Source organism: Chiloscyllium plagiosum, unplaced genomic scaffold (assembly GCF_037043375.1).
Source record: "Chiloscyllium plagiosum isolate Xiang-an unplaced genomic scaffold, Cpla_swu_hap1 HiC_scaffold_8, whole genome shotgun sequence".
Lineage (NCBI taxonomy): Eukaryota > Metazoa > Chordata > Chondrichthyes > Orectolobiformes > Hemiscylliidae > Chiloscyllium > Chiloscyllium plagiosum.
This window is the reverse complement of record NW_028270146.1, coordinates 66,527,372-66,551,290: the sequence shown is the minus strand read 5'-3', so window position 1 is coordinate 66,551,290 and position 23,919 is coordinate 66,527,372. Positions and strand designations below refer to the sequence as shown.

The 23,919-nt window shown below is 42.8% G+C and overlaps 1 protein-coding gene across 16 annotated transcripts in view; it reads left to right on the top strand.

The window, feature by feature from the left end:
- ralgapa1 (Ral GTPase activating protein catalytic subunit alpha 1) overlaps nucleotides 1–23,919 on the top strand; it is a 315,513-nt gene that overhangs the window by 136,954 nt on the left and 154,640 nt on the right. For all 16 annotated transcript variants that reach the window (XR_015757926.1, XM_087989919.1, XM_087989918.1 and 13 more), the window contains 5 exons: nucleotides 661–813; nucleotides 2,222–2,415; nucleotides 16,332–16,430; nucleotides 21,888–22,043; nucleotides 22,670–22,798. Coding sequence is in view for 15 of the 16 variants with exons in the window: in XM_087989919.1 (XP_087846045.1) it covers nucleotides 661–813; nucleotides 2,222–2,415; nucleotides 16,332–16,430; nucleotides 21,888–22,043; nucleotides 22,670–22,798 (731 nt within the window). In the remaining variant the exon portion in view is untranslated. The remainder of the gene's footprint in view (nucleotides 1–660; nucleotides 814–2,221; nucleotides 2,416–16,331; nucleotides 16,431–21,887; nucleotides 22,044–22,669; nucleotides 22,799–23,919) is intronic.

The window sequence follows — 23,919 nt, the reverse complement described above, 5'->3', positions numbered from 1 at the left end:
TTTCCATGCTGTACATCTCTATGACCTGCTGGATTTTTCCAGCTGTTTCTGCTTGTCTTCCATGTTGTTCCAGTCATTTGGTTTGTCACCAGCACCACTCTATTTTGAATTTTTTGTAATTATCTCTCTGTTTCATTTAATCAGATTATAGGTCACCCTTTGGTGGTTGTTCAGCTATTGACACTTTACTCACACCTTCTAACACCCTTGGTCACATGCAGAAATTTACTTCCAATATTCCGCTCACACCACTTGTATGATCCTTTGATGTCTCCACTCATAAATCCTGTGTTCTGTGTGCTTTCCTCTCACTTCACCTGACTAAGGGGCTACGCTCCAAAAGCTTGAAAGTAGCAGAGAATGAATTGCAAGATCCATGCCTGAAGATTCTATTAGTGAACAATCTTGACATTGAAACCAAATGAGAGCTTTGAAGTAGATACTATTATGCGATTGTTTTCACTAGTGTTTTATACCAATACCATAGTCCAGTATAGTTTTTACTTATATTGTTTTAACATTCTTTTTAAGTAGTCAGGAGTTTGGTTTGTACTTCATTATTGCTAAATGATATATGTCATCCATTATTTTCAATTTCAGGTTTTTTCTTATGTTGTGGTCTCTCAAGTTATTATGTTTGTATCGTTTAATATTCTTCAGGTTCTGAAAGTGCTTCTCCTTCACATTCAAACACATGTTCAAGATCTCAGACACCTTCTCCGTCTACTTTGAATGCTGATCATATGGAACAAAAAGATTTACCTCTGGATGAAAAATTGCATCATTCAGTCTTGCAGACTCCAGATGACTTGGGTATTACTTACATAGTTAATTCATTTAAAGTTAACTATGCGACTTGTTCCAAACATTTAATCTTGATCCCTCAGTATGGTACTATGACATAGATACACTTCGTTGGAAATGTTTTCCTTTTATCTAAATTGTTTTTATGGTAAGACATGCCAGCTAGGAGAAAGTGAGCACTGCACATGCTGGAGATCAGAGTCAAAAGTGTGACACTGGACAAACACAGCAGGTCAGGCAGCTTCTGAAGGGTAGGAGAGTCGAGGTCTTGAGCATACACTCTTCATCAGGATTGTGGTGGGTGCCCCAAGAGAGCTGAGAGATAAATGGGAGTTGGGGGGGTGGGATGGGGGTGGGGGGTGTGGTGCTGGGTGCGGGGAAGGTAGCTCGGATTGCGATAAGTAGATGAGGGTGGGGGTTGATGGTGATAGGTCAGAGTAGATAGATGTAAAGGAAGATGGACAACTAGGACAGTTCAAGAGGGTAGTGCCCAGTTGGAGGGTTGGGTCTGGGATAAGGTGGGTGGAGGGGGGATGAGGGAACTGGTGAAATCGACATTGCTACCGTGTGGTTGGACGGTCCCAAAGCGGAAGATGAGGTGTTCTTCTCCCAAGTGGCTTAGATTTGGCAGTGCAGGAAGCCCAGGACTTGCATGTCCTTGGCGGAGCCGAGCGGGGGTAGTTGAAATGGTCACCCACAGGGCAGTGGGGTTGTTGGGTGCGTGTGTCCCGGAGATATTCTCTGAAACATTCCGCAAGTTGGCGTCCTGTATCCTTAGTGTAGAGGAGACCACATCAAGAGCAACAGACACAGTAAGTGAGGTGTTTGGATGTGCAGGAAAATCTCTGCTGGAGTGGAAGGATCCTTTGGGGACTTAAGGGGAGGTGTGGGCACAGATTTTACAGCTCTTGCAGTTGCAATGGATGGTGCCAGGAGTGGGGGATGGGTTGATTTGAGTGGGGGGAGCATCGACCTAACAAGAGAGTCGCAGAGGGAATGATCTCTGTGAAATGTTGATAGGTGTAGGGAGGGAAATATATCCCTGGTAGGGTCTGACTATTGGTAGTGGAAATGACAGAGGATGATGTGTTGCATCCGGAGATTGGTGTGGTGGAAGGTAAGGACCAGAGGGGTTTTATCTTTTGGACGGGGTGGGGGGTGGGGGGGGGTTCAAGGGCAGAGGTGCAGGAAGCAGGGGAGATGCACTGGAGGGCAGTTAAGAAACTGTTATGTGATCATTTTTATTTGAGTACAGGTTTACACAATTCATGTTGTATTGATGGCATTTGTTTCTATGTAGTGATAGTTTCAAAGTATTTAAATTTTAATTTGATGTACTTTTTTGTGTTAAATGTAATTTTTCTAAACTATATATGTATATTGTCTGTTCTATAACTTAAAATGTTGCATTGAGCAGAAAACAGTGAATTTCCAAATGAAGATTGCAGTGTGATGGCAGGAGGAAGTCTTAAAGGTTGGCATGAAGATGTTGCTACAGTTATGTGGAGACGGATGCTTGGTATTTTGGGAGATGTCAACTGCATTAAGGATCCTGAAATTCATGCTCAAGTTTTTGACTATTTATGCGAGCTGTGGCAGAATTTGGCCAAGGTAAGCACTTAGTTTAAGCTTGCTTGCAAAGATTAGCAGTGCTATGATGGACTAAGCTTTCCATATTGATGTTTTTGATGCTTTTTTTTTCGGAATAAATAGAAAGTGGAAAGTACATGGTTGTTATTTATAGTTTGCAGTTTATGAAAGCATCTTGTGATTTGCTGTTTAAAGTTTAATCTTGTTGAAATTCACATGTTGCATTCATTAATGGGATGTGAGTGTCACTGACAAGCATTTATTGCCCACTCAATTGATGGAGAGATTGTGAACGACTGCCATTATCTACTGGAGCCTGTGTGGTGAAGATAATTCCACCCACCTGCCTCTTCAGTGTTGTTAAGTAAGGAATTCTGGGATTTTGATCCATTGGCAATGAAAGAACAGCAATATTTTTCTGTGTCAGAGTCTCCCGTGGTTCTGCTGCCCTTTTGGCCGTAGGTGATGATGCTCATGAGCATAGAGGCATACGTATTAATAAAGCTTTAACAAGTTGTTGCAGTCCATTCTTTAGGTGGTGCACATTTTGGCCGTGTTGCACTTATGATGGGAGGATGGAATATTTAAAATGGTGGATGTAGTACAATCAAGTAGGCTACATGCTGTCAAGTTTTAGCCCTTTGAGCGATGTTCAAATTGCGCTCATCCAGGAAAGTGGAGAGTATTTTCATCATATTCCTGACTTGTTCCTTTATAGAAATTGGAAAGGCTTTGGAGAGTCGGGAGCTCACAATAAAATACCCAGCCTTTTACATGCTCTTTTAGTCACAGTATATTCAGGGCTCAGATGACCCCAGGATTTTAATGGAGAATTCAGCAATGTAAATGCCATTGAATGTCATACAACGATGATACCTTTTGGAAGATGCTCATTGCCTAGCATTTGTGCGGCAGAAAAAAATCTTGCTACTTATCAGCCCAAGCCATAAATGTTGCGCACACAGACGTAGACTGCATTATCTGAGAAGTGGCAAAGGTTCTGAACACACCTAAACATTAGGTTTCTCTGTTTTTGACCTGGTGATGAAGGAACGGTCATTGATGAAACAGCTGAAAATGATTGGGCCGAGGACACTATGCTGACAAACTCCTAGCTGCTACATCCATGGGACTGAAGCAGTTGGCCTCTAAAATGACAAACATCTTGCTTTGTGCTACGTATCACTGCTGCCACTGGCAAGGTTTCCTCCAATCCCATGAACTGAAATTTTACTTGTACTTTTAGATGTCTCTCACAGTCATATGTTTCATTGATGTCAGAGGCAGTCGCTGTCAGTGTATTCATCCATGTTTGGGCCAAAACATTAATACGGTCTGAATTCAGGTACTCCTGTTGAAACCTGAATTGAACATTATTGAATAGATTCTTGGTGAGTAAGTAATGCTTAATATTGTGAACGTTCCGTCATATTGATGATGATTGAGAATAGACTGTTGGGTTGTGATTACTTGGATTGTTTGGATCTGTTCTGCATTCAGTGGGCTAGAGATGCTCAACAATTTTCCACATTGTTCTATAGTCGCTGTACTCAAAGAGCTTGGCTAAAATCATGGCTAGCTCTGAACATGTCATTACAACTGCAGCCACAGTGTTTACAGAGTCCATAAGCTTCACTTTATCTAATTCCTTTTAGTTATTTCTTGATATCATGGAAAATTACTTGACTTGGCAAGGCTCTGGCATCTGTGATGCTGGGGATCTCCTTGAGGAGATGTCCATTTAATAATTCTGACTGAAGATAGTTTCAAATGCCATGTCTTCTGCACTTAGATTAGATTACTTACATTTCTAATTAGATTAGATTACTTACAGTGTGGAAACAGGCCCTTCGGCCCAACAAGTCCACACCGACCCGCCGAAGCGCAACCCACCCATACCCCTACATTTACCCCTTACCTAACACTACGGGCAATTTAGCATGGCCAATTCACCTGACCTGCACATCTTTGGACTGTGGGAGGAAACCGGAGCACCCGGAGGAAACCCACACAGACACGGGGAGAACGTGCAAACTCCACACAGTCAGTCGCCTGAGGTGGGAATTGAACCCGGGTCTCTGGCGCTGTGCCGCCCACAAGACTATATACTAGTCTTGCTGTCTATTGAGCATGGGGACGTTTCTAAAGCTGTCTGCTCCTATTAACTGTGAAATTATCCACAACTTTTCATGACAAGCATGATCAGGTGGCATGTATATAGAGAGAAAATTAATTCGGCTTTGAGATAGATGACCTGAAATGCTGCAAGATCATCATCTATCCAAAACATGTTTTTCCCTCTCCAGAAATGTTGCCTGACCTGCTGAGTACTTCCGATATTTTTATATTTATTTCAGATTTTCAGAATCTGCAATATTTTATAATTGTATTAATGTTGATATAGGGAATTAACTGTAAGGTATGACTCCATGAGTGTGTCTATGTTAGCCTATTACATTATTAATCTATGGAACAGCTCTCCCAAATTTGGCAGATGATAGTGAAAGTGGTCTTTGTGAGGCTGACAGGGATGGGAGTATTTTTGTTGTTCCTGCCACGAGTTTATGCAGATTTGTTTGTCTGGTTTCAATACAGTTTCTCAAAGTAGCTTGGCAGAGTAGCTAAGAGTCAGCCAATTTACTGAGTGTGGAGCTGCATAAATCAGACTGGGTAAGAATGGAAGATGTTCTTTCCTGATAGATACTAGTAAATTTTAGAAAACAATTTTTTTTTGTTTCATGGTCACCATTGAAGACAGGGTTTTTTCCTTCTAGGTTTGTTCAATTAATTGAATGTAAATTTTCCAACAGCCATGATGGAGTTTGAACCCCGGTTGCCAGCTCATGAATTCAGCCATCTGAATTATTTGTTCAGTAATTTAACCCCCTGTGTGACCAGATGCCTGAGAATCCCAAAAAATCAAAATCCACTTAAAATCGTTCTCTGCCTGATCCTGTATTTTGCTAGTATTTTGTTTTCACCTCAGTTTCTGCTATCTTTATTTCATACTATCTCCAGAGTCAGAACCAGTTCAGGTTAACCTTAAAGCATAGATAACTAATAAGTGGAGCAAATAGACAGGGAGCCGCAACTGTTTGAGATCGCAATCCAACATAACACCTGTAACAGGTTCTCTATTGTCTTAGAATGTAATAAAATGTGTTTGTACTTTAAATGCACGTGTTGCCAGGATCATGGATTGTGGAGGTGAAGTGATGTTATTTTGTAACTGCCAATGATGCTGTGTTGGATATGAAGTCAACTGTGTTTAAGTTTTCAAATGTAAATTATTCAGCAGATAGTGCACAAATTTGATTATGTAATTGAACTGCAGCAGTTCAAGAAGGCAGATCATCACCACCACCTTCTCAAGAGCAATTAAGGATGGGCAATAAATGCTGGCTCAGACATCAATACCATCTCCCATGAATGAATTACAGAAAGATTGGAGGCTGAATATGTGTACTTTTCTGTTTACCAATATCATTGGAATATCTCTGACCAATGTTTTGAAACTCTTCTGTAGGTTCTAGGACATTACAGTGCAGTACAGGTCCTTCAACCCTCGATGTTACACCGACCTGTGGAACCAATCTGTAGCCTATATAGCCTACACTATTCCATTTTCATCTAAATGTTTATCCAATGGTCATTTAAATGCCCTTAAATTTGGCAAGTCTACTACTGTTGCAGGCAGTGTGTTCCATGCCCCCACTACTCTCAGGGTAAAGAAACTACCTCTGACATCTGTCCTATATCTATCACCCCTCTATTTAAAGCTATGTCCTCTCGTGCTAGCCATCACCATCCAAGGAAAAAGGCTGTCGCTGTCCACCCTATCTAACCCTCTGCTTAGCTTATATGTCTCAATTAAGTCACCTCTCAACTTTCTTCTCGAACGAAAACATATCCCTCAGCCTTCCCTCCATACCAGTCAGCATGTCAGTAAATCTCATCTGAAGCTTTTCCAAAGGTTCCACATCCTTCCTATGAACTGGTGACCAGAACTGTATGCAATACTCGAAGTGTGGCCACATCAGAGTTTTGTAGAGCTGCAGCATAACTTTGTGGCTCCGAAAATCAATCCCTCTACCAATAAAAGCTAACACACCGTATGTCGCCTTAACAACCCGATCAATCTGGGCAACTTTCAGGGATCTATGTACATGGGCATCGAGATCGCTTTGCTCATCTACACTACCAAGAATCTTACCATTAGCCCAGTACTCTGCATTCCAGTTGCTCCTTCCAAATTGAATCACCTCTCAATTTTCCACGTTAAACTCCATTTGCTATCTCTCAGCCCAGCTCTGCAGTTTATCTATGTCCCTCTATAACCTGCAACATCCTTCAGTACAGTCCACAACTCCTCTGACCTTAGTGTCATCCGCAAATTTACTAACCCATCCTTCTATGCACTCGTCTTGGTTGTTTATAAAACTCGTTATTTAACCCCGCCCCCCCCCCGCCGCGTTCCGTCACCACGCCTAACCCCGCCCCCCCACTACGTTCCGTCACCGCGCCTAACTCCGCCCCCACGCCGCGTTCCGCCACCACGCCTAACTCCACCCCCCGGCCGAGTTCCGTCACCGCGCCTAACCCCGCCCCCCGCCGGTGCCCATCACCATGTCCAACTCCGCCCCCACGCCGACCTCTGTCCCCGCCCCCAGGCCTAACCCCACCCCCACATCCAGCTCCAGTCCCACACCAGGTCCTAGCTCCCCGCCCTGCCGTGTGTTCACCATCCCTCCAGACTTGCCCCTCTCTGAGGATGAAAGATCAGTCCTCAGCAGAGGTCTCACCTTCGTTCCCACACGTTCTCGGGTCAATGAATTCAATACACGGAGTGACACCGAACAATTCTTCCGCCGCCTTCGCCTCCGTGCCTTCTTCTTCAATCAAGACTCTCGCCCACCCTCTGACGACCCCTTCTCCCACCTCCAACACACCCCGTCCACCTGGACACCCCGTGCTGGCCTCCTACCTGCCCTCGACCTCTTCATAGCAAACTGCCGCCGCGATATTAACCGCTACCTGAACTCCCACACCCCTCCCACCCACTCCAACCTCTCACAATCGGAACGCGCAGCCCTCCACTCCCTCCGTTTCAACCCCAACCTCACCATCAAACCAGCTGACAAGGGAGGCGCAGTAGTAGTTTGGCGCACTGACCTTTACACCGCTGAGGCCAAACGCCAGCTCGCAGATACCTCCTCCTACCGTCCCCTTGACCATGACCCCACCCCCCACCACCAAACCATCATCTCCCAGACCATCCATAACCTCATCACCTCAGGGGACCTCCCATCCACCGCCTCCAAGCTCATAGTCCCACAACCCCGCACCGCCCGTTTCTACCTCCTGCCCAAAATCCACAAACCTGACTGCCCCGGACGACCCATCGTCTCAGCCTGCTCCTGCCCAACCGAACTCATCTCGGCATACCTCAACACGGTCCTGTACCCATTAGTCCAAGAACTCCCCACCTACGTTCGTGACACCACCCACGCCCTCCACCTCCTCCAGGATTTCCGCTTCCCCGGTCCCCAACGCCTCATCTTCACCATAGACATCCAGTCCCTGTACACCTCCATCCCCCATCACGAAGGACTCAAAGCACTCCGCTTCTTCCTTTCCCGCCGTACCACCCAGTACCCTTCCACCGACACCCTCCTTCGACTGACCGAACTGGTCCTCACCCTGAACAACTTTTCTTTCCAATCCTCCCACTTTCTCCAAACAAAAGGAGTAGCCATGGGCACCCGCATGGGCCCCAGCTATGCCTGCCTCTTCGTAGGGTATGTGGAACAATCCATCTTCCGCAACTACACTGGCCCCACCCCCCATCTTTTCCTTCGCTACATTGATGACTGTATCGGCGCTACCTCGTGCTCCCACGAGGAGGTTGAACAGTTCATCCACTACACTAACACCTTCCACCCCGACCTCAAATTCACCTGGACAGTCTCGGACTCCTCCCTCCCCTTCCTAGACCTTTCTGTTTCTATCTCAGGCGACCGAATCAACACGGACATCTACTACAAACCAACCGACTCCCACAGCTACCTGGACTACACCTCCTCCCATCCTGCCCCCTGTAAAAACGCCATCCCATTCTCCCAATTCCTTCGTCTCCGCCGCATCTGCTCCCAGGAGGACCAGTTCAAAATACGTACAACACAGATGGCCTCCTTCTTCAAGGACCGCAATTTCCCCCCCGACGTGGTCGACGGTGCCCTCCACCGCATCTCCTCCACTTCCCGCTCCTCCGCCCTTGAGCCCCGCCCCTCCAACCGCCACCAGGACAGAACCCCACTAGTCCTCACCTACCACCCCACCAATCTCCATGTACAGCGCATCATCCGCCGTCACTTCCGCCACCTCCAAACAGACCCCAGCACCAAGGATATATTTCCCTCCCCTCCCCTATCAGCTTTCCGTAGAGACCACTCCCTCCGCGACTCCCTTGTCAGATCCACACCCCCCACCGACCCAACCTCCACTCCCGGCACCTTTCCTTGCAACCGCAGGAGGTGCAACACTTGCGCCCACACCTCCCCCCTCACTTCTCTCCAAGGCCCCAAAGGAAACTTCCATATCCGCCACAGATTCACCTGCACCTCCACCCACATCATCTACTGCATCCGCTGCAGCCGGTGTGGCCTCCTCTATATTGGGGAGACAGGCCGCCTACTTGCGGAGCGATTCAGAGAGCACCTCTGGGCCACCCGGACGAATCAACCCAACCACCCTGTAGCACAGCATTTCAACTCCCCCTCCCACTCCATTGGACTCATCCACCGCCAAACCACAACAACCCGACGGTCGGAGGAGGAGCGTCTTATCTTCCGACTGGGAACCCTCCAACCACAGGGGATGAACTTGGACTTCACCAGTTTCTTCATCCCCCCTCCCCCCACCTTGTCTCAGCCGGATCCCTCCAGCCCGGCACCGCCTTCCTGACCTCCAGTCTTCTTCTTGACCTCTCCGCCTCCATCCTACTCCGACCTATCACCCTCACCTTGACCTCTTTCCACCTATCACATTTCCAACGCCCCTCCTCCAAGTCCCTCCTCCCTACCTTTTATCTTCTCCTGCTGAACACTCTCTGCTCATTCCTGAGGAAGGGCCTGTGCCCGAAACGTCGAATCTCCTGTTCCCTGGATGCTGCCTGACCTGCTGTGCTGTTCCAGCAATAAAGTTTCAACTTTGATCTCCAGCATCTGCAGACCTCACTTTCTCCTGTTTATAAAAATCACAAACAGCAGTGGCTCAAAACAGATCCTTGCAGTACACCAACAGTAACTGAACTCCAGGATGAATACTTCCCATCAACCACCACCCTCTGTCTTCTTTCAGCTAGCCAATTTCTGATCCAATCCGCTAAATCACCCTCCATCCCATGCCTCTGTATTTTGTGCAATTGCCTACTGTGGGGAACCTTATCAAACTCCTTACTGAAATCCATATGCACCGCAACAACCGCTTTATCCTCATCCACCCGTTTGGCCACCTTCTTAAAGCACTCAATAAGGTTTGTGAGGCACGACCTACCCTTCACCAATCCGTGTTGACTATCCCTAATCAAATTATTCCTTTCCAGATAATTATAAATCCTATCCCTTATAAACCTTTCCAACACTTTGCCCACTACCGAAGTAAGGCTCACTGGTCTATAATTAGCAGGGTTATCTCTACCCCACCTTGAACAAGAGGACAACACTTGCTATCCTCCAGTCTTCTGGCATTGTTCCTGTAGACAAGGACGACATAAAGATCAAAGCCAAAGGCTCAGCACCTCTTCTCTGGTTTCACAGAAAATCCGATGATAAATCCCACCAGCCAAGGGGACTTAACTATTTTCACACTTTCCAGAATTGCTACCACCTCTTCCTTGTGAACCTCAATCCCAACTAGCCTAGTAGCCAGTATCTCAGTATTCTCTTCGACAACATTGTTAGTATTCACATTGGAAAAAGACAAAAAACATTCATTTAGCACTTCCCCTAACTCCTCTGATTCCACGCACAACTTCCAGTTATTATCCTTGATTAGGCCTAATCTTTCTCTAGTCATTAATTTATTCCTGATATACCTATTAGAAAGCTTTTCATTGATCCTATCTACCAATGACTTCTCATGACTCCTGGCTCTTCTTCACGCTCTCTTTCCGTCTTTCCTGGCTAACTTTTAACTCTCAAGCGCCCTAACTGAGCCTTCATTTCTCATCCTAACATAAGCCGCCTTCTTCCTCTTAACAAGAGTTTCAACTTCTTTAGTAAACCACGGTTCCCTCACTTGACCACTTCCTCCCTTCCTGACAGGTACATATTTATCAAGGGCACGCAGTAGCTGTTCCTTGAATAAGCTCCACATTTCAATTGTGCCCATCCCCTGCAGTTTTCTTCCCCATCTTCTGCATCATAATTGCCTTTCTCCCCACTATAACTCTTGCCTTGTGTTATATGACCTTGCCTTTCCATCGCTAAAGTAAACATAACCAAATTGTGGTCACTATCACTAAAGTACTCACCTACCTCCAAATCTAACATCTGGCCAGGTTTATTACCCAGCTCCAAATCCAATGTGGCCTCATCCTTTGTTGGCTTGTCTACATACTGTGTCAGGAAATCACCTGCACACGTTGGACAAAAACTGACCCATCTAAAGTACTCGAACTATGGTATTTCCCATTCCTGAAGAAGGGCTTATGCCCGAAATATCGATTCTCCTGCTCCTCGGATGCTGCCTGGCCTGCTATGTTTTTCCAGCACCACATTTTTCAACTCTGGTCCCAGCATCTGCAGTCCTCACTTTCTCCTGTGGTATTTCCAGTCAATATTTGGAAAATTAAAGTCCCTCATAACAACTACCCTTTACTCTCGCTCCTATCCAGAATTATCTTTGCTATCCTTTCCTCGACATGTCTGGAACAATTTGGAGGCTGATAGAAACCTCCCAACAGGGTGATCTCCCCTTGCCTGTTTCTAACCTCAGCCTGTACTTGCTCAGTAGCTGAGTCTTCAAATGTCCTTTCTGCCACCGTAATGCTGTCCTTGACCAACAATGACACACCCCCTCTTTTATCATCTTCTCTGTTCTTACTGAAACACCTAAATTCCAGAACCTGCAGCAACCATTCCCATCCCTGCTTTCTCCATGTCTCCGAAATGGCCACAACATCGAAGTCCCAGTAACCACCCATGCTGCGATTTCACCCACTTTATTCGGGATGCTCCTGGCCTTGAAGTAGACACTTCAAACCACCTTCCTGCTTGCCAGTGAACTCGTGCAACCTTGAAACCTCATTTCTGACCTCACTACGTTCAACTCCCTGGACACTGGAACTACAATTTAGGTTCCCAACCTATTGCTGAATTAGTTTGAACCCTCTCAAAGAACATTAGTAAATTTCCATCCAGGATATTGATACCCCTCTGGCTCAGGTGTAGGCCATTCTGTTTGTTGAGGTCCCACCTATCCCAGAATGAGCCCTAATTATCCAGGTTTCTGAAACCCTCCCTCCTGCACCTCCCCTGTAGCCACGTATTCAACTCCTTTCTCTCCCCGTATTCCTTACCTCACTCACATGTGGCATGGACAACAAACCAGAGATAACAACTCTGTTTGTTCTAGCTCTAACCTTCCACCCTAGCTCCCTGAATTTCTGCCTTAAATCCCTATCCCTTTTCCTACCTATGTTGTTAGTACCTATGTGGACCACGACTTGAGGCTGCTCCCCCTCAGTGATCCCAAAAACATGATCCAGGACATCATGAATCTTGGCACCTCGGAGGCAACACACCAACCATGAGTCTCCCTCATTCCCACAGACCCTCCTATCTGTTCCCCTAACTGTGGAGTCCCAAATGACTAATGATCTGCTCATTCCCCCCTTCCCTTCTGAGCACCTGGGACAGACTTTGTGCCAGAGACCTGTGCCCCAATGCCTAGCCCTGGTACGTACGCACACACACCTGTATCCAAGTTATTGAGGGGAACGGCCACAGGGGTTCCCTGCACTGCCTGCCGGTTCCCTTTCCATCCCTTGACTGTAACCCATCTGCCTCTTTCTTGCACCAGAGGTGTGACTACTTCCCTGTAATCTGCAATCTTTCCAAGATTTGATGGAAATGGTTCAAGCTCATGGATTGCCTTTCAAGGTAACCTTGTTTGTGGTAATCCATGATCAATTTTTTTTTAGTTCACAGGGTATGGGCATCGCTGGCTAAGCCAGAATTTAAGTCCCATCTCTCATTGTCCTGGAGAAAATTATGTTTGCAAGGTAGCACAACCCAGTGAATGCTCCTTTTGTGCAATGTGAGAAATCAGGGTTAACTCCAGTGTCCAAGGTCATCAAGTATGCAGATGATGTCTCCAGCCCAGCTACTGAAAATCCACGTTTCAGGTCTGCAGCAGCAACTGGAGTCACCGTGGAACCTCTGCAAGGCTGAGATCTTTGTGGATAGTATGTACAGTGGGGTGGTTATGCTAAAGATAAAGAGTGCATAGGCAGAAATGGTGTAGGTGATTACCAGTTAGAGAAAAAGCACCAGTCAAGTCATTCAGGAGTCCTCTGGAACTACCTACTTTCCAATTCTGATACTGCTGGTGGAGCTGGTTTCTCAGGGAATGCAGCAAGAATCAAATCTGTGGCACCAGGAGCAGCTCAGTTGCACAGGAAAGGAGAAAAGATAAGTAGGAGAGCAATTGTGGTCATATTCTATTATAAGAGGAACAGACATTACTGCACCCACAGATGAGACATTAGAGTGGTGTGTTGCCTCACTTGTACCAGGGTCAAGGTTGTCACAGAACGGCTGCAGAATGTTCTGAAGGTGAGAGAGAGCAGCTGGAGGTTGTATACTATATCAGTATCATGACAGAAGTAAGAAGAGGTATAAAGTCCTGTAAGCACAATAGAGGAAGCTAGGAAATAATTTAAAAAAGAAAGCCTGAAGTAGTAATCTTTGAATTACCTCCAATGTCACATATGAATGAGATCAGGAATAGGTGAATAAACCAAATGGCTGGAGGAATGGGGTTGGGGGATTATGATATTTGAGGCATTAGAATATATTCTGAGGAAGAAGTGGGACCTATCCAAGCAACCCAGCAGGACTAGTGTTAATATCTTCAGAGGGGCACTGGCCATTATTGTGAGTGAGGGTTTGTTGGCAGGGTCTGGGAACCTGGGCAAAGAGGTGAAGGTGAGGGAAGCAAAGATGAACTGAAAGAAGGGTAGAAAGAAAAAGTGAAGGCAGAGGAAACACTGGCTAGCAACAAATGGGGTTGGAGTACAAACTAGAATGTGTGGAAATGTTGAAAAGAAAAGTCTAAATGATTGTGCAGAGTATTTGCAATAAGGTAGGTGAATTGACAGTGCAAATAGTTGTAAACAGCTCTGATATAATTGATTGTCATTAAGGAGACATGACTTCAGGGTGACCAAGGCTGGGAACTGAACATCCAAGGATATTGAAATGGAACATGAGGTGAATTAGCATGGTTAGTGAAAGGTGAAGTCAGTGCAGTGGTGAGAAAAGATATTAGCACAAGAAGTCCAGATATGGAATCAATCTGGGGGAATAAACAAGCAACAAAGGGCAGAAAGCATTAATTGGAGTTGTCCATACATCTTCAAATACTAATGGTGAGTTTAGGGCGGCATGAAGCAGGAAATTAGAGGTGGAAGCTGTAAGAGTACTACAGTAATCATGGGTGATTTTAATCTATACAAAAAGTGCACAAACCACTTGAGTAGTAATATTGTGCAGATGAATTCCTGGAGTATGTATAGTGTGGTTTTGTTTAAACCAGTACACTCAAGAACCAACTCAAGGATAGGACATCTTCGATTTGTTTTTCGTGCAGTGAGAAGAGGTTCAATAATAATCTTGTGGTGAGATATCCTTGAAAAAAAAGTGACCATAACGGCACTGGGATAGAATAGCAGGTAGTCTAATATAAAACTGACAGCTTGAATGTACACCGTGGAAGCTATGAACATTTGATAGGTAAGTTGACTGTGATAGACTTGGTCACTTAATTAAAAGGCATGGATAAGAAATGATTAGTATAACCATTTCTCATTAGAAAGAGGAAATTTCTGAGAGGGTTGAGCAGACTGGCTGCAGGAATGATGTTTCCCCTGGCTGGTGTGTCCAGAACAAATAGTTGCAGTCTCAGATTGAGGTATGCCATTTTGGACTGAAACAAGGAGAATTTTCTTTCACTCAAATGGTGGTGAACCTGTCGAACCTTCTACCACAGAAGGCTGTAGAGAGAAAGTCACTGAATATAATTAAGGAAGAAATAGGCTTTTAGCTACATGTTGTCAAGGGATATAGTGAGAGAATTGGGATATGTCATTAAGAAAGATTAAGTCACGATCCTGTTGCATAGTGGAGGTGGCTCAATGGGATGAATAGCCTATTCCTCTCCTATTTTCTTTGTAAGCGGTGACCCCAGTATTGATGTTGGATGATAATGGTGCAGGTGAAGATAAGGGAGACATGACTAGGTTTTGCTTGTCAGAGATGATCATTGCACGACATCAACAGTGCAAAAATGTCACTACTGCTTGTCATCCCATTATCAGTCCTGTAGTGTGTTGTAAGCATCTTCAATATTGGAGGAGGACTGAATGGAGCATAATACTGTGCCATGGTCAGTGAATGCACCACTGCCACAAAGAGAAAGTAATGAAGTTCATAAGATCATAAAACATAAGTGCAGAAGTAGGCCATTCGATGAGATCCGAGCTGATCTGATAATCCTCAACTGCACTTTCCTGCATTTTCTCCATAATCCTTGATTCTCTAACTGATTAAAACTCGGTCCATCTAAGCCTTGGTCTGAAAATGATTGATTTGAGGGCATTTTACAACAGTATTCTAAGGCTGAGGTGATTTTCCTATGTGCCAGATGTAAGTGTGAACAGTAATGATTTTTCTCCATTACACCTATTAATTAGAGTTGATCTCTTTTCCTCTTGTATTTAATTTAGGCAATCCATATAGAGTCATAGAACATAGAACGTAGAACAATACAGCACAGAACAGGCCCTTCGGCCCACGATGTTGTGCCGAACATTTGTCCTAGCTTAAGCACCCATCCATGTACCTATCCAATTGACGCTTAAAGGTCACCAAAGATTCTGACTCTACCACTCCCACAGGCAGCGCATTCCATGCCCCCACCACTCTCTGGGTAAAGAACCCACCCCTGACATCTCCCCTATACCTTCCACCCTTCACCTTAAATTTATGTCCCCTTGTAACACTCTGTTGTACCCCGGGAAAAAGTTTCTGACTGTCTATCTATTCCTCTGATCATCTTATAAACCTCTATCAAGTCACCCCTCATCCTCAGGCTTGAGTGACGAAGAAAGCATACAGTATGATGGATTTAAATACAACTTCGATATCTTTCTTGGAGAAAATAATATTTTCATTTAGAATATGAGAATAATTTAAGACATGAGATGTAGTGAGTGTATGCATGAGAGGAACAGGTGACGTGATCCTGAGTTTTCTATAACTTCACATTGCTAGAGGTTTCCTTGTTTCGTTCTGTGTCTGTTATGGGAGAGTCGTTCGAGATTGATTGTTTTGTTTGATTAAAAGCACCATTATTGCATCAATGGCTAGCAAGGTGGTAAATAATGAATTCAGTGGATCATAGTCTTTCCTTGTTTACCAATTCCTGCATTCCAAGTTAATACTGTTTAAGTTGTGCCGATTATTCTTAACAAGCCACACTGTTATCTTAAAACTTTGATTACCTTGGTTTCTAAAGCTTGCAAATCAATAGATATGATTTTCACCTAAAGTATTCATCTGAAATTCCTTGCTTTGTGAAATATTCACAGTAAAATATTGTCTTATTAAAACATTTATAATTATTTTGTCAAAAGATAATCTTTTTTTTTAAAGGTGAGAGATAATCTTGGAATTACAGTAGACAATCACACCTCCCCACCACCTCCAATTTTGATACCACCTCTCAGAATTCTAACTCCTTGGCTTTTTAAGGTAAGTTAAATTGTTTCTCAAAGATGAATGATCTATTTTTCGCTATTATTTCCATCAATCAATTCATACACTAAGCCTTCAGAGCATTCAGAAATTTCAAGTTGTTCTTTCAGTATTTCATGCCCTTAACTTAGTGAAATCACCCTCATCTTTCAGTCAGAAGGTGTGTGTGTTCAGAAGTGCCAAAACTCCACTAATCATGTTATCTTCCAAATGAGATATTAAACCACCTACCCCATCAGGTGAACATCAAAGACACTTTTCTAGCAGGAATACGGAAGTTCCTTACAATATTCTGGCTGTGAGTCAATTGTTAGCATTCTTCCCTCTGCTTTTGAAAATTATGAGTTAAATTTAACTCCAGAAATGTGAGCACATAATCCAGGCTGACACTTCAGTGCAGCACTGGTGAGTATTGCTGCTTTTCAGGTGAAATTTTAAACAGTGCCCCTATGTATCCTCTTAGATTGGCAATAAAAAGTTGCAGCATTTTTTGAAGAGCGGTGAAGTTTTTCTCGATTTACTGATGCTTCCATCAAGATCACTAAAACAGACTATCTGGTATTGCTATTTGGCAACTTTGTTGAGCATAACTTGACTGCATTTTCTACACTCCAACAGCAATTCCATTTGAAGTGTTGAATTGACTGTAAAGTGTTTTCTAAAGTAAATTCTGTGTACAATGAACCTACTACCTGATGAAGGGGCAGCTTGTACTTCCAAATAAACCTGTTGGACTATAAACTGGTGTCATATGATTTTTAATTTTTTCTAAAGTAGGGAATGCAACCTTGATCATTCATTTCTATGTCAATAGCACGAAAAGCAAATTAAGCAATTGTCTGACTCTGCTATATTGAAGCTAGTCAATATATGCATCCACAAAACAGTACTTACTTTGGAAACACTTGAAGACTTTAAAGGTGCTAGAAAAGGCATATTTCATTCTCTCAACAGGGGCATTATCTGGGTCTGTGGGTTGTTTGTCTAGCAACAATAACAGTGCACCATAAACTCCCCCAAAAGTGCTCGGTATGGCTGCAGTCAGCAGCTAATTTTCTCTTGATTTCCGCTAATTTCAGTTTTACAAGGATTCTTTGAGTCTGCACTCTGTCAAATGCAGCCATATTTCAAGCGTTATCACTCTCTCCTTTCCTGAACATGAACCCTCGTTTGATCAAATCAAACATCGAAGGACTCATGCAACCCTCGGGTCAAACCTTGTCATGATTTCTGAGATTCCTTTTTTCAGCTGCACGTGGAACTGCCAAAGTGGCTGCTGGATTCACAAGTTTTGTAATGGGGAATGTCAACTCTTTCAATGTCCGTCCAGATCTAGGTTTATTTTCTTTTTGACTTGTTTTGAGTTCCAAAATTTATAGTTCACCAGGTTGCCATTTGCTCAGAATCTTAGCTTTCATTGACGACCAGAGGAATCAAGAAATCAATTTTTAAGTTCTTATCCTTGTTTTCAGGCTCCACTATGGCCATGCCCTCCCCATTTCTGTAATTGTTTTCTACCCTATAACCCTCAGATATAAGATCTCATCTCTTGAACATCCACCTTTGGCCTACAGCCGCCTAGACCTGAAGCTGCAGAATATATTATATTCATACTTAGTTGTTGGTCATATAATTATAGTCCATAATTCTTAGACATATTTCTGTTTGTTTCTATGGATGGTTCATATTTTCAAGGAAAGTGTGTGTTTCAGCATTAATTCTGTTTAATACACGACTGTCGTTATAATTCTCTTTTGTTGGTGCACTAAGTTTATTGGTGCCATTGAGCATCTTATCTGGCTGTTTTGTGTATAGTAGTATGCCACAATGATTTTTAGATCCAGATTTTTAGAATGAATTGTTTTACTGTTTTATAGAATGCTTAAATATTTAATGCTGCATAATAAAATAGGTTAATGTCCTTAATCATCATCAAGGTTTCTCATTTGTGTCATCCATACATCTTGATGTGGTTCATTCTTATTTTTTCTACATTTGGCTTGACTTAATTTACATTTATTAACTGTTGAAGAAAAAGGGAAATGCAATTATTAAACATTGTATACTGCTTTCATTATCAGGATTTAGACATTGAATAAGTGCACTTATTATTGTTTTGTGTTGATTATGGAAAAAACGGATTGTTTCGAAATATTATCAAAATATTTCTATCAGTGGTATGAACATTAGTGGCACAGTTGTCACTTCATGATAAAGTGTCAAAATATCATGTTGCGATATGTTCAAACTTATAAGGTGATAGGAAAACTTGAAGATCTATTTTAGTGCAAAATTAATGGCCAAAACCAGAGGATTGTGTTGTAAATCACATGGTTAACAATAGTAATAAAATCACCAAACTATTCATTGCAAATAATAATTGGTACAGAATCATAAACATTTATAGCATAGAACGAAGCAACTTTCCCCACTAAATCATCATCCCCCTGAAAACCAGGAACAGAACTTTCAAGTCAAAACATTACTTGAACCAAACCAATCTAAGTCAGCAAGCCCAGAATTAATCAGGAGTAGGAATTGCAGCAAGTTAAAACCTGAGTGGCATAGTCTTGGATGACCTCAAGTTTAGGAAGTGTAGAAAATGGGTGATCAGCCAGTATGTGTTCAATTCTTCAAGTTAGAAGATTATAAAGAATTAAAATGGAAATATTTACATTGAATTATGGAGTCATTTGGTACTTACATCATATTCATCTATTTATTAATTCTTTGTTTAAATATATTAATACTGATCTGTTTGGAAGCTCTGTCAAATTCATATGGCCCTGCTTGTACTGGAAGCACATGTCACCTTCTCACATGAAATAGTACCCTCATGTCAGTGCAAGCATGCAGTGGTACTGTTCAGAGGATGCAATTAACAGTGTGTTAAATGGAATAAATTTAGCTATCTCAATTTCAACTTTTGTATATTACTGCAGATTATCATAGAATCATAGAGATGTACAGCATGGAAACAGATCCTTTGGTCCAACCCGTCCATCCCGACCAGATAGTCGCAACTGCCAGCACCCGGCCCATATTCCTCCAAACCCTTCCATTCGTGTACCCATCCAAATGCCTCTTAAATGTTGCAATTGTACCAGCCTCCACCACTTCCTCTGACAGCTAATTCCATACACGTACCACCCTCTGCATGAAAACATTGCCCCTTAAGTCTCTTCTTTATCTTTCCCCTCTCACCCTGAACCTAAGCCCTCTAGTTCTTGACTCCCTGACCCCAGGGAAAAGACTTTGCCTGTTCATCGTATCCATGCCCTTCATGATTTTGTAGACCTCTCTAAGGTCACCCTTCAACCTCCAACGCTTCAGGGAAAATAGCCCCAGCCTGTTCAGCCTCTCCCTATAGCTCAAATCATCCAACCCTGGCAACATCCTTGTAAATCTTTTCTGAACCCTTTCAAGTTTCACAACATCTTTCCGATATTCCAAAAGTGGCCTAATCAACGTCCTGTACAGCCGCAACATGACCTCCCAACTCCTGTACTCAATACTCTGACCAATAAAAGGAAGCATACTAAACGCCTTCTTCATTATCCTATCCACCTGCGACTCCACTTTCAAGGAGCTATGAACCTGCACTCCTAGGTCTCTTTGTTCAGCAACACTCCCTAGGACCTTACCATTAAGTGTATAAGTCCTGCTAAGTTTTGCTTTCCCAAAATGCAGCAACTTGCATTTAGAGTCATAGAGAAGTACAACATGGAAACAGACCCTTTGGTCCAATCCGTTCATGCTGACCAGATATCCCAATCCAATCTAGTCCCACCTGCCAGCACCCAGCCCATATTTCCCCAAACCCTTTCTATTCATATACCTATCCAAATGGCTCTTAAATGTTGCAGTTGTACCAGCCTCCACCACTTCCTCTGGCAGCTCATTCCATACACGTACCACCCTCTGTGTGGAAAAAGTTGCCCCATAGATCTCTTATCTGAATTAAACTCCATCTGCCACTTCTCAGACCATTGGCCCATCTGGTCAAGATCCTGTTGTAATCTGAGGTAACTTTCTTCGCTGTCCACTACACCTCCAATTTTGGTGTCATCTGCAAACTTACTAACTGTACCTCTTATGCTCACATCCAAATCATTTATGTAAATGACAAAAAGTAGTAGACCCAGCACCGATCCTTGTGGCACTCCATTGGTCACAGGCCTCCAGTCTGAAAAACAACACTCCACCACCACCCTCTGTCTTCTATCTGAGCCAGTTTTGTATCCAAATGGTTAGTTCTCCCTGTATTCCGTGAGATCTAACCTTGCTAACCAGTCCCCCTTCGGAGAACCTTGTTGAAAGCCTTTCTGAAATCCATATAGATTACATCTACTGCTCTGCCCTCATCAATCCTCTTTGTTACTTCAAAAAACTCAATCAAGTTTGTGAGACATGATTTCCCACGCACAAAGCCAAGTTGACTATCCCTGATAAGTCCTCGCCTTTCCAAATACATGTACATCCTGTCCCTCGGGATTCCCTCCAACAACTTGCCCACCACCAATGTCAAGTTCACTGGTCTATAGTCACCTTACTCCTCCTTACTGTTCTTAAACAGTGGCACCACATTAGCCAACCTCCAGTCTTCCGGCACCTCACCTGTGACTATCAATGATACAAATATCTCAGCAAGAGGCCCAGCAATCACTTCTCTGGCTTCCACAGAGTTCTTGGGTACACCTGATCAGTTCCTGGGGATTTATACACCTTTGTGTTTCAAGACATCCAGCACTTCCTCCTGTGTAATATGGACATTTTGCAAGATGTCACCATGTATTTCCCCACATTCTATATCTTCCATGTTCTTTTCCACAGTAAATACTGATGCGAAATACTCATTTAGTATCTCCCTCATTTTCTGCGGCTCCACACAAAGGCCACCTTGCTGATCTTTGAGGGGCCCTATTCTCTCCCTCGTTACCCTTTTGTCCTTAATGTATTTGTAAAAACCCTTTGGATTCTCCTTAATTCTATTTGCCACAGCTATCTGATGTCCCCTTTTTGTCCTCCTGATTTCCCTCTTAAGTATACTCCTATTGCCTTTATAATCTTATACTTTACACTCGATCTATCTTGTCAATACCTTAAATATGCTTCCTTCTTTTTCTTAACCAAACCCTCAATTTCTTTAGTCATCCAGCATTCCCTATACCTACCAGCCTGTAGTCCTGTTTCTAATTACTGCGACACAATGGGGACTGATTTATTCATTCCTGTAATTATAGTCATTGGACATTGTTTTACTTATATCTGTGAACTGGAAACGGGACTGAAATTCTTTTCAGACCTTTAATCAATGAGCAGTAGAGATCGTGTAATTAAATCTTGTACGTGAAAAATAACAGTCGAATTCAAGCTGCAACTTTCAGTAATTAATAAGCAATAACTTTTTCTGAACACCATATTTGATGCTAAATTTTATTTTTTTTTAATTAGGCAACAACATTACCAGAAAAATACAAGCAAGGAAAGCTGCATGCATACAAGCTTATCTGCAAAATTATGAAACGACGTCAAGATGTTTCGCCTAATTCTGATTTTCTGGTTCACTTCTACAATATAATGCACAGTGGACTCTTAAATCTTGATCAGGTTAGCTTTTCCTGTTTAAAGTCTATTTGTGTATTTTCAGATGTCCAGAATTTGTTATTTAATTTAAAGTTTCAGGTTAAAGTTGCTATTGTTGTAAATTTTTTGTTTTTGCTCGTTGAAGATTTTCAGGGCTAGTGACTGTTCCATTACAAGCAATGTAGGTTTGAGGTATTTTGCTACCACACTCAAGATAATTGGAATAAGCCAATTAGACCTGGACCAGAGCAAAGAAAAATTAAAACTTTGAACAGATAATTAATCTTGCATGTGCTTTGCAAGTAGTTTTTCCAGCAAGTGCTATAATTGAGAAGAGAAAAGAAGAAAACCAATGAAGTGAATAATCTTAGAGTGGTGGGTAAAAATAAGCATACTGTTGCAAAACTCGCAGGTCTATCATTTCTGGTAATGTGTATAAACCTTACATCTGAGGTATTGCTTCAGTATATTTGCTGCATTAATGTAATTAGCAAATAATTTCTGCATTTGATTTGTTTGGAGCACTGTGCTAAGTGTCAGCAGTTGCACTTTAAGATCAACGTTATTGCTTGTTCTATTTGATGTACACAATGAGAAACTGTCCATTTTAGTTGTCTTCTGTTTTAATCTTATTTTTTAAAATACTTTAGGATATTGTGAACACCATCATCAAGCATTGTTCTCCAAGGTTCTTTTCTATTGGGTTGCCTGGTGCTACCATGCTAATTTGGGATTTTATAGTTGCTGCTAGTAAAGTAACATTCTCTTCTTCACTTAATGTAAGTCAATACATATTACTATATTTTCTGATTAATTAATGTAGCTTATTTTGAAAATTCAGTAAACATTACTTTGTGATTTCTGTAGTCAACAGGAAAAATATGTGGAATTAAGAGGTAATGTGTGGGCATGTCATCTGGAATTAATAAATATTAATGTTTGGAAATGTTCAGTACCACAGAACTTGAAATTTGCTGTAAAAAGAATCATTTTATGAGGCTTTTGTCTTGCACTCATCAGGACATTTTATCAGAATACAAAATCAATATATATAGTTCCAATACCAGCATGTATATCACAGCGTGACCCTGAGTGACAGTTGGTTGTCAGTATAATTCTTTGCGCACTCATAATTATCCAGCAAATATTGTCCAATTGAAGAATCGCATCAAATGTTGGACCCTATTGAAGATATTGTTAGCATGAACTATTTGGATGCAAACAGTACCTTTCTTGTTGATAAAATCTGAATGACCTGTGGATGCTGTAAATCAAAACCAAAAACAAGATGTTGGAAAAGCTCAACAGGTCTGGCAGCATCTGTGAAGAGAAATCAGAATTAAGATTGCGGGTCCAAGTTTTGAGGAAGTATCACTGGACCCGAAACGTTAACTCTGATTTCACTTCATAGATGCTGCCAGACCCGCTGAGCTTTTGCAGCAACTTCTGTTTTTGTCCTTGCTTGTTGGTACTTGATTGAATGACTGAAGGGAAATGCAGTTTGATACGATCCACGAATCATTGGGATGAATGACATACAAACCTGGCATCATACCAGCTTTGAAATTCGTATGCCATATTATGCAATTATTTGATAGGCAGACATTTTTCTTTAACTTGATAGCAGCATCCTGTTAGTGGCAAATACCACTCATTGCAACTGCATAATAGGCATCACGAGACTGCTAGTTTCCTCCTGTTGCACACATTTCAGATACAGGAGCCACGGGAGATGGAGGAGATACTCCAGAACTCTGTGGGAAGCTAAGGAAGTGAATGCTGGGCCTCTTGCTGAGATATTTGTATCATCAATAGTCACAGGTGAGGTGCCGGAAGACTGGAGGTTGGCTAACATGGTACCACTGTTTAAGAAAGGTGGTAAGGACAAGCCAGGGAACTG